At 39.4% G+C, this 11,176-nt stretch overlaps 1 protein-coding gene across 1 annotated transcript; it reads right to left on the reverse strand.

Moving 5' to 3' along the window:
- Positions 1-4,545: 4,545 nt before the first annotated feature.
- Positions 4,546-6,027, reverse strand: LOC112142157 (netrin-4; the record flags this gene model as incomplete). The annotated part of the gene is made up of 2 exons (XM_024265411.2): positions 5,605-6,027; positions 4,546-5,093 (listed from the first exon to the last, which is right to left on the reverse strand). Coding segments are annotated over exons 1-2 (594 nt in total), but the record flags the coding sequence as incomplete, so codon positions are not given.
- Between the last annotated feature and the right edge of the window lie 5,149 nt (positions 6,028-11,176).

The following is an 11,176-nucleotide window of genomic DNA, read 5'->3' on the forward strand; positions in this document are numbered from 1 at the left end:
AGTATGTTAAAGATTTTGTGTTAAAGCATCACTGGCAATGCCTCAGGTGTTAATGGGTTAACAGGAAATGTTCAAATGTCTTTGGTGACACATTTTATAAGTTAAATTGGTTAAATTTTGTTAAAGAAATTGGTTAAAGTTAAATTTTATTTAAAAACAAAAAAAATATATTTTCCTTGTAAATTATGACTTTTTGTTCTCCTAAATAATTTTATGACTTTATTTTGTTAAATTTTTATTTTTTTTCTCGTAATTTGACAATTTATCCTCTTAACATTGTGACCGTTTTGTCATAATTTTGTTCCTTTTCCTATTTTGTCTTTAAGGAAGTGTGGCAACAAATTTCTTGCTTTATCTTTGTCTTTTTTAACATTACCATGCTTTTTGTTTTGTTTTCATCTCTTCAAAAAGTCTCTCTCGGCTTGCTAGCTTGCCAATGGCGGAATATTCCATTGCTGCGTAAGGGCGGTGAAGGGCAGTGGTTTGTGTTTTTTTAGAACACAGTTAGATGCTAATAGGCGAGGAAACTATTTTAGACATTTTTGTTAAGAACTCAGTTTGGGGGCTCCCAAGGTGTTGGGGCAATCGCCCACCTTTACCTAATGGTAAATCCGCCTCTGTAGTGAGTAATATTCAAAGTTCTTAGCTCTGTGGTTGTTCAACCTTTTACTTTAACGCATATGAGAAAACACAGAATTACAAATATTTGAATAATTTCTGTCAATATCTCACTTTTTCTGAAGCTTTTACTTTAAAAGGTTCAGTCGGAGATTCATAGATAATTTAGAGTCACTGTTTGTCTTTCACTTGACCTCAAATGTCCTCGTTATGTTGGCAGCTCAACAAAGTCATTAGCAGGGAATGCAGACGGTGCAAAATTGTTCGTTGCAAACCTGAACTATGTTGTTAAACTTTGTCACTATTAATAGCTGTTTAGATGAAACGTTGAGACAAGGAATTCTTTTTTTTAGAAAAAAATACTGCCACCAAAGTATGCACTCGATTTCTATGAGGCCTGAGGTGGTGAGTTCACTGTGGGCCACGGAAAATCCTTCTTCCTGTTCCTGGCTGAAAAAAATAAAGTAAGCCCAGCTTTAACAGGCCTAATTCCATCAAAGCAGCGTGGACTGTAATCTGGTAAACAGGCACAATGGGCATTGATGGAAGGAGAAAGACGGCGAGGGAAACAGAGCGGGGGGAGGGGTGTCTCGCCAACAGTACCGACATCCATCAGAGAAAGAGCACTTCCTTCCCAGCAGACGGACGGACAGAACGCCGACTGTACGCGTTCATGTGACAGCGCACAGATAAGTGTCTGAAAGAATCAGGTCTACCTCCTTCTACTCCCTAAGGAGGTCAGGCTCTGTTACAGACATTCTTCCAGCCCTGCTGACCTCATGAATAAGACAAGAACACTTTCTCTTTGTGTCTCGCACACACACAGCTTCTGCACACATCACAGGTGAACACAAAAAGCTTTCACCGCATGAGATGACATGCTTTCATGTTTGCCAAAGAAAGAGGAGATGCCGAAAGCTGAGAATACCTGCAGCCTGTAATCGCCCCCAGCTATGACCCCCTTTACTGCAAAACCCTCACTCCCACTTTATCTGATCCCAGACACTAACATGTAACCCAATATTATATGAAGCATGTATGAAACGTTGACTTTGGTTACAATAATGCAAAACTTCAGACATCACTTCTTAGGTCAAAGACGTGTTCAGTAGAAAGCGATAAAGCTTAAACACAAAGTGTCATTTTCATTTGAGTCAGTGAAACTCTACTCTTTAACACATATATATACATACAGTATTTTGCTAGAAGAGCAACCGCCTTCACTTAAGGACATCAAATGGCATCACTAGAGTGATTTTCTGCACAACTAAAACCTACGTTTTGAAAAGTAAAGAAACTTAAGACTTTTGCAACCAAATACTCGGAAAAAACCGACAAGTCCATTGGTCTGGATCGAGTCCTAAACCTAGCATTTGGTCTGTATTCAAATCATCGTCAACCGGATATTTCTGTTCTGGACCAAATCTTGTAAACAAAACCACACAACTAAAGATCTCTTAAGTCACTGGCCAGGAATTACAAGGACGGTGCAAAGCAACGAGAGAAAGAATAATAGAAGTCCTGCGCTTTGCAATCCTTATCACTTATTCAAACGTTATTTTTCCTTGATCAATTTGGAATGTCCATATCAACGTCAAGCACAACACTTTTTGGTAGAGGAGGCATGATTCAAGACAGTTACATTGGAGACAGCGGCTAAGAAGGTACGCATGACATAGAGATTGACAGGAAAACAGTGTGAGAAGCAATGTGTATCACATTAAAAGTTATTTTAACAAGCCTGAATTCATAGGACAATATTTCAATGAGTTTTTGTGTCTCATTGTTGCTGCGCTACACTCTTTACATCCCATAATGCCCGTCTACGGTGGCCGTTTTAGTTCACTTGTTCTGCTCCGAGTATTCAGACAGTGAAAACTCAGAGCTCAGTCCAACTGGACGCAAACGGAGACCACCTTGAAAGATGGGTCAGAAAGTGGTTCCTGGTCTTGGACCAGGGTCCACTTAGGTGTATTCAGACCTAAAATTAGTTCTGGATTATCGAAGAAATGAACTCTGGTTCACTTTAAGCAAAACTAATGTGCCCAGTCGGAATACACCCTCAAGTAAGCTCAACCAGGTCTTTCTGAAAGTGTCAATCCCAGTTGACTTGAAAGCAAACTCTTTTAGTATTTATTGACTGTGAGAATACAGGTAGATTATCCATCAAATCAATGAAAGTCTTAAGAAGAAAAGAACTGAAGGACAACACATTCTGTTCATATAAACACATATTCATATTTAAACATTTCATATAATAGATCTAAAGTTTCTCGTGCTGCTGCCCTCTATCATATCCAACCACAGGAAATGAATGGATAAATCTTTGCAGCTGTCTTCACCTTCCATAAAAGGCGGCTCAACCGCAGCAGTAGGTGATAAATAATTAAAGAGGGAGACAGAAAATCAACAGCTGGACCACATTTCTCTGCTGCTTTTAACCTCAGGGTCACCGACTGAGAAGTGAGAAGCTGAAAGTCACGGTCCCAGCACAGGTGGTTCACGCTAACACTTGAAAAGGAAAAAAAAGGAAGGAACAGTTTTATACTTTTATAGATCTTTAAACAGAGTCAGAAACCCTGTAGAGCATGTGCTCACATCTGTAGAGCACACTTTCAAATTAAACATCAATGAGCTTCAGGAAGCGCTCTCGTGCTACAGTCAAACTAAGTCTCTTAAACCGTCAGTCATGCCCCCGCGGAGCTCTCGCCACCTGCCTGACGACGTGATTACCAGAAAGCACCGACTTTGTACCAGCAGGACTGGTGTTGATGGTTAGGCGGCGCTGTCACATCTGTTGTTTTGTATTTACCCGTCAAAGTCAACATATGAACACTTCATTCATGGAAGTTTGAAGTGGGAAAGGTGTCGTCCCTCCGGCGCTTTGCACTCCACCCACAGAGAGAGGAGAAACTACCTTTCTCCGGTCCGAGCTGGCATCTGGATCAAAACTGTACAGCTGGAAAGCTCTGACATTGTTTGCCATTTTTGTTGCACCAGTATTGTAATTCACCCCCGCCGCACCAGGGGGCCCGTACCCCGGGAGAGCCCTGTCAGTCCCAGACAAACAACCCACCACTACCCAGGACTTCTGAGGACCACCCCAACCCAAGGCATGAGCCAGGACCCCCACTCGCCCATCCCGCAGGAGGTCCAGGATTTAGCACGGCAGGGGTCGCCCACCCCCGCCTAGGAGAACGACGCACAAGAGAAGTGGGTGTCCTCAAAGAGTATTGTAAATAGAGGTAAATTTCTAATTAACTATTGCTGCTCTGCAGAAACTATGTTCTAGAAAAGAACACAGGTGTTTAGATTTTTGCTAAAAACAACATCATCATGATTAAAAGACGACTAAATAGATCTAAAGATGATCGGTGTGGGACTTTAAATTTAGAATAAATGAGGGAATCTGAAGCAACTACAAACTCAGACCATCAGCATTTTTTTTTTTTTTAGGTAAAACCTTTATTTAAAAACGTAATATATTCTGAATATTCTAAAAGTCGAATATTTGCAAGTTCCCTAAAATCAAACACCAGATAAGAAAAAAGACACTATTTTCTACGAGAATTTAACGTCTCACAATACCTGATTTAAGCCTCTTGCTTTATTATGAATACTAACTTCTTTTGGTTCCTTTTTCATTCTGCAGTTTAGTTTTATATTAACTTCTTACCTATTTTTTGTCATGAAAAGAAATCATCACAATCATAAAATTGTACAATTTTCACCAAAAAGTCAGGTCACATTAAGAATTTTATCAGAACCCAGAAAAGTTATATCTTTGAGATGATCCATCTTTTTTAACTGGAATAGAAGTAGATCCTAAAGATTAAATATAACCACACTGATCTGCCCTCATATTTTTGCAAATCAGACGAACCTCTGAGAGGAATTTGCAGCTTGGTAAGCTGCAGGTCAACTCACCTCTCCTCGGTTGCAAGGAAACGCTCCCGAGTACTTGGAGGTGCAGGCGGGTCCGTCCTGGACCCCCTTGTTCTCCTGCATCCCGAAGGAGGCACTACAGTTGCTGGCGTAGTACTGCAGCGTCTCCCACGTCCGTCCAAAGTCCTGCGAGCGCTCCAGGGTCATGACGGCGGGCCGCGTGGAGCGAAAGACGATGATGAGGTGAGTGAAGTAGAAGGTGGTCTCCAGGTCCAGCTGCACCGTCTCAGACTCCACCCCCTCCGCAGACTGCCACCAGGTGTTTGGGTGGCGGAAGGAGGAGTCAGACATGAAGCCTGCCTGATGGGACAAGTGAGCCAGGCCGGCGTTGCATTTGGAGCACTTGGGGGCGCTGCAGGCCAGGTTGGAGTTGGGGTCCGAGTACAAGCAGGAGAGCTCAGTGCCGTTGTTGCCACAGACGGTCTGTGTCAAAACCTGGCGACCCAGAGCCAGGTTACCCATGCGGGGGTTGCAGGCTCGGCTCTCACAGCGGGGGGCCACACCTGCTCGAAACACGTCCACACAGGGTCCTGTAAAACAAAAACAGAGTTCACTGACAACACAGTTCAGCAGGAAAAGTCCTTAAATGTTTCTGTTAAAGCTAAGTGCCTCAGACAGTCTGATTCACTGTGTACACAAGTGGTTTACCTCCATTGGAAATGTTATGCAAAAGGGATAATGGAGGCATTGTGCACCTGTTTGACCTGACGCGGCCTACAGGCAGAACATGGTGGTGGAGGATGAGCAGCTTTCCTCCAGACTTCACCGTGACCCCTTCAGGGGTCAGATTCATGTTCCAGGATGGATTGATCCTCTTAAACCAGCAGCAAGACTTACTTTCCAGGTAGACTTCCTATTAAACTTCACAGGGGAATCATTGAACTTCTGTACAGACCAACTCTTCCCTTGAGGGCATTTTTTAATAGCTTTGTGGTGAGTTCTGTTCATGTCTGTAGTGGTGTGTGGCTTTATATTTATAATAGCTTCGTGGATTAGGTTAATTGGTGCATTTCTGCACATATTTCTGATCTGATCACTCACCTGGATTCACCAACACGGACAGACTGACCACCAATAACATCAGCATATCTCCTTCCTGCAGCTGTAATCCCAAAATACGCAGCAAAGAAACGGATCCTCTGAAGTCACCGGGAGTGTGAAGATCTCATTCACGGTGCTCAAAACAACCCCCCAAAAGAACAAGTGCGTATAGATTTCAATTCCAAACGGAACTTTCTCTTTTCAATCCAGCCCGATGAGGCGGTAAAAGCCTCTGACGGAACAGCATGACTCCTGGAGGTGCGCGGGAGCAGCCCAGGTTGCGGGGAGGTGACCGGCTCCGAGCGGCTCGTCTGCGGCTCCGGGACATGCCACGGCTCTCATCTCCCCGCAGTGTGCGTCCTCCGCCTGCGCGCGCGGCTGTTTGTGGAGCGGCGCGGAGGCGCGCGGAGGCTGTAGTGACAGCGCGGGCTTCAGCCCCGCCCCTCCCGCTGTCCTGCGCAGACTTAAAGGAACATTCTAGTTCGTCTTCCCAGACTACAATAAATCTTATTTTATTGTTATTAATGGCCCGATGTTATCTTGTGCTGATTTCTTGAACTTGTATAATTTTAACAAAATATATTTTCATGGAGAGTCAAACTTTGAAAGTTATTTAAGGTTTAAATTGATTTATTCTGGAATAATATTCCTGCCTTTTTATTATTCATAATTATGCTAAAAAGGTTTTAAAGTTTCAAAAATTGGCATTCTGCTAGCCTTTTGGACTATTTTAGCATTTGCTAAGATTTTTTAGGCTGTTTTGGAGTTTAGCTAATATTTCAGCTACATGCTAGCTATTTTGGCTAATTTACAGTTTTTAAAAGTTTTTTTCAGGCTCTTTTGAGTTAAGTTAATATATTCGCATGCTAGCTGTTGTGGCTAATTTAGTCATTTTTTCAGTTTTTTTAGGCTATTTCAAAGTTTAGCTATTTTTTCAGCTATCAATTTAAGCATCTTCAGCTATCAGCACAAGGATTTTCAGCAGCCAAATTCAGCTTACAGCTGTCACACTAGCTTTATCGCAGGTAATGCTATTTATATGTTAAAAAGTTACAGTTTTGAAGTTTAAAAAATGTAGTTTTAGTGTTCAATAAATGTTTATCCTGTTCAGCTGACGACCTAAGGTGTTTTTTGGATTTTGGCCCCCTGTGTGATTGAGTTTGACACCCCTGTCTTAAAGAGAAACACCCAGTTAAGGTTAACGGGCTCTTCTTAGGAGTTGGCCCCCAGGCCAAAAATAAAAGTATCAAATATAAAAAATAAAAGTATCAGAGCATGGATGGTTATTCTGACAAACCAACAAATTCTTATCCTCAAGTCGTCACATTTTGACGTTTGGTTAAGGACCACTCCGCGTCACTTTTTGAGGTTTTGGATGTCCCAAACTCATTGTTTTTTGACGTTCTGGTTGTTCGTAAAATTAAGTGTCCGCAACCCTTGGGACATGGTACCAGATGCGGTGCTAGATGCAGACTGGTCCCTGGGATGTGTCCAGTACCCAAACCTAGCACTGGTACCCTAACTCGCCACCATACGTGAACCTGTATACAAGACACAGCACGAATCGGGCCCGGACATGAACCAGTACCAAGTTAGGGTACCAATACTAGGTTAGGGTACTGCTGGACTCTACTTGCTTGTACGGACCGTTTCCGGTTGGGGATTTAATGGTAACACCCAGCATGTCGAAAAATGAGGTGGATGTGTCCTTAACCAAACGTCAATTTATGACAAGTTGGGCGTGAGAACGTTTTGGATAATGGAATGACTGAGTTATAACTTTATTTTTCAGTAGACGTCTATGGGATTTTGACTTCTTTGAACCAAAATATTTTGGCTTCTTAATCCTTGTTGGGCTCAGGGGTTGCTGGAGCTTATCCTAGCAACTGTTGGGTTAAGGCAAGATGCCCATTGTCTGTATATATGAGAACTGGACTGAATGTCCCCTTCCCCTCTGGCATTCCTAACAGGAAGTACCCTCTGGCTCCAAGAAGCCATAGATTTCTTTTGAGAAATAAACAGCTATTACTCAATCATTCTGTTTGTTAAAATACCCATAATACATTTTTAACATGTTCTATATTATCAGATGCTTCAGTCAAAGTAGGTGGAGCCTGCTGGCCCCCATGTCTAATTACCATTGTAGCCAATGGTAATTGGAGGGGTGTGGACTTCCTACAAGCTCACTCCTGATTGGTAAGAGTGGTTACCGTAGAAACGTTGACTCAAACTGACTCGGACCACTCTGGCTCCAACATGGCGGTGTCCATACCACAAAAAACTTTCAACTGAACTGACTTCATTTAGTTGAAGACAGAAGTAGGTTTTTTTATGGGTGACATCACACGGATTTGGTCCAGTTCTCTGATACAGTCAATGGGTTCACCCTGGACGGTTCGCCAGTATGTCGCAGGGCACAAATACAACTTTATTTGTGATGTGTGTTTAAGCACAATGGTGTTGTAATCTGAGTTTATTCTGGGAATCTTTAATAATCACCAGTTATAGTGTTTATATATATATAAAGAAACTACAATAACAACTTTACATTTATTACCACTGCTCATTTTTTCTAGTTTATTGACTTTTTTAAAATAGTTTTTTCATTTTGTGTGATCTTAAATCCTCTCTGTCTACAAACATGGAACACTACAGACACTATAAGAGATGTGTTGATCAGGAAAAAATACAAATGTACCAACAGTCTAGACGAATCCGGCTAGTATTTATCTCCTTGATCTAGTATCCTGTATGTTTTAGCACATCTGATTCAGATCCCCGTGACTCACTTCCAGGCTCCTCTGGGTGTGTCAAAGCAGAAAAAATGTGTGAAACAGTCAGTGCAGTCCTTAAAGTGCTGGAAGCTAAAAAGAGGCTTAATAATGAGATAAAAGGAAATATTAAATAATAATTTCTGTGACTCTTTCATTTATTTATAACATAGAGAAAAGTTGCATTAAAAATGTTTTTTGAGAGTTTGGACTGAGCCACGATGCAAAAAACAACTGAAAAGTTTGGAATATCTGTCCAGAACTTGAATATTCTTATATCAAAGCAAGTCCGATTGCATTTACTTTACTTGTGGTTTGAATGAAATGTGTTATTTTTACATGTTTTCTAACACATAAATGCAGACATCCACTGACCTTTTGGGTAAAAGTCAATGAAAAATCAGTGATGCTGCTTCTAGAGATTGAAGAGAGTCAATCGATCAATGACTCCTCATGATCTCCTGCTCTAAATGAAGTTCTGTCTGCGTAGAAATGAAGAATTTTTCCCAAAATTAGCATCTATCCAGTGGAAAAGTGTTGCACACACAAAGCTTCACTTCCATGTGATCAGGCTTTTGAGCGCCCTCCAGTGATCCTCACCGGTACCGTTTCTTCTGCTCACTTTACTTTAGAACATCTCTGCTGAACACAGAAAGGCTTTTCTCATTCTGTGTGCTGTGTAATTGGGCTATGACCCGGTTTGAGCACATGTGACCCGTGTCCAGTAAGCAGTGGGCCAAGTTAAACGATCTCACCTGTTCACATGTGGTCCTGCACTCATTCAGTGAAGTGGACGTCTTTGTTCTCTCATGTCTCCATCCTCCTGCAGCTTCAGGAAGGCTGCACACGTTTGATCTTCCTCACCTTTGACGAGGACATCAGTGGTCCTTTGAGTTAAAAACGTGCAGCTGAAGATCGTGGGAACGAGTAAAGATACAGCACGGATGAAAAGGAGAATCAGGAGAACTTTCCGATCTGCAGGACTCAGGTCGGTCGGTTAATTTATTTCAAGTATTGATTGTAGATAATACAACAAAAAAATCTCACAAACATAAACATATCATTACAGAAAACAAAAAGCAAAGAACATTTTACATAAATGTAAGAAAACAACAATTGTGGAATGCATACATAACACATTTAGGTCACATTATATTGAATAATCTGATTATTAACTAAAGTCAAGTAGAGTTCAGTGGCGAACATAGCATTTTAGTGGCCCCGGGCGAACAGTAACATGGGGCCTTCTGCAGCGGGTAATCATTTAAGTCAGGTTTTAGTACAGAAGGGGCGAAAAAAAAATCTAAATGATGGAACAAATTGGAGTGGGATCAATTAGAAAGAAAAATGTTTAAAATGGCGGCTTTTCATTTTCTTATGATGGAGTACAAAGGTCACCATGAAATAAAACAGATATAAATATATGAGAGTAAATTTGTAATAAATGATAATTATTAATACTAAATTGAGAAAAAAGTGAACACACAAACAAATTATAAATTTATAGTTTAGAAAGTTGTAATCCAGCAGTTTTATTTTGCTGACGTCATTGTGGTCAGAATCTAATTTTCAGGTCATTTAGTCAGATTGTTCCTTTATTTTGTTATTTTCATATTTCTGTTGTCAATCAGAAGTCAATAGTTGCTAGTTTGTTTTATTAGGATTTTGATTTTCTTGAACAGAAAATCTGCAGCTGATTCAAAATAATTATAATTTAACATTACTCACATTTCTTTTACGCATAAATAAATGTAAATGTAAAACCACTATGATTCATCATCTTATGCTACCAAAACCTGATCACTTTATTTAAAGTAAACCCAAAGAATCAAAGAAAAAAAAACATTTTAACTTCAACTTCATTACAAACCATTTTATTTTAAATATCCTAATTATTATTGATATTCAGTAGATTTGTTGTGTTTTATAATGTATGCAAAAGAACTTGTCTACTGTGATTTTCTGTAATATTTGAATTAATTACTTGTGCATGTAATTTATACGTATTTTCCTATCAATTTTATGACTTATTATCTTGAGTTTGATATTTCTCTACATAGATTAATATTTGTTTTGTTTCTCTTGTTTTTCTATTATTTTTGTTTTCTTCTGATTTTCTTTTGTTTTCTTTTGCTTTCTTTTGCTTTTATTTTTGCATTTCCAAATCAAAAATTATTTAAAAAAAAAATTAACATAACGGAAAATAAAAAAATGTATTACAGTGTTTCTGTATTTATTTTTAGGTAAATTGCACCATTTACTTTTTTATTTACATTTTTACAAACTCCTTTTGTAATTTACTTCATATTTGTAATTATTTTTAAATCTATTAGTAGCTGTTTTATGCATCAGAGGTTTTGTATGCATCAGCTTAACTCATCTGTTGTTTTTGTAGGAATTTCCCTCTGACTGCTTTCAATTTTTTTATTTTTCAAGCATTTTTTTTAAGTTTGAGTTGATTTTTGCTCTTAGAATTCTGTTTTTACAGCAGATTTTTTAAAATTATTTTTCAGTTTTATGAAGAAATATACATTTATTTTCAAAATGCTGCTTCTTTTGTTTTAAGTATTATTAGTGTTATTAGTATAATTATTATGCACCTATTCAAGGTACGTTTCTTCTAAACTTTGTTGAAATTTTACTGTTATTTAATAGTTTTGAAAAACATCTTTACTGTTCTTATCTTTTACTTTTTTTGTAACTTAATATTCAAAGGAAATATGTACTAAAGTATCATTCTTTTGCAGGTTTCAGCATTGTAAAAACTTTATTAACACATGTTTCTGGTTGTTTTAATCTTC

This window comes from Oryzias melastigma, unplaced genomic scaffold (assembly GCF_002922805.2).
Source record: "Oryzias melastigma strain HK-1 unplaced genomic scaffold, ASM292280v2 sc00713, whole genome shotgun sequence".
Classification (NCBI taxonomy): Eukaryota; Metazoa; Chordata; class Actinopteri; order Beloniformes; family Adrianichthyidae; genus Oryzias; species Oryzias melastigma.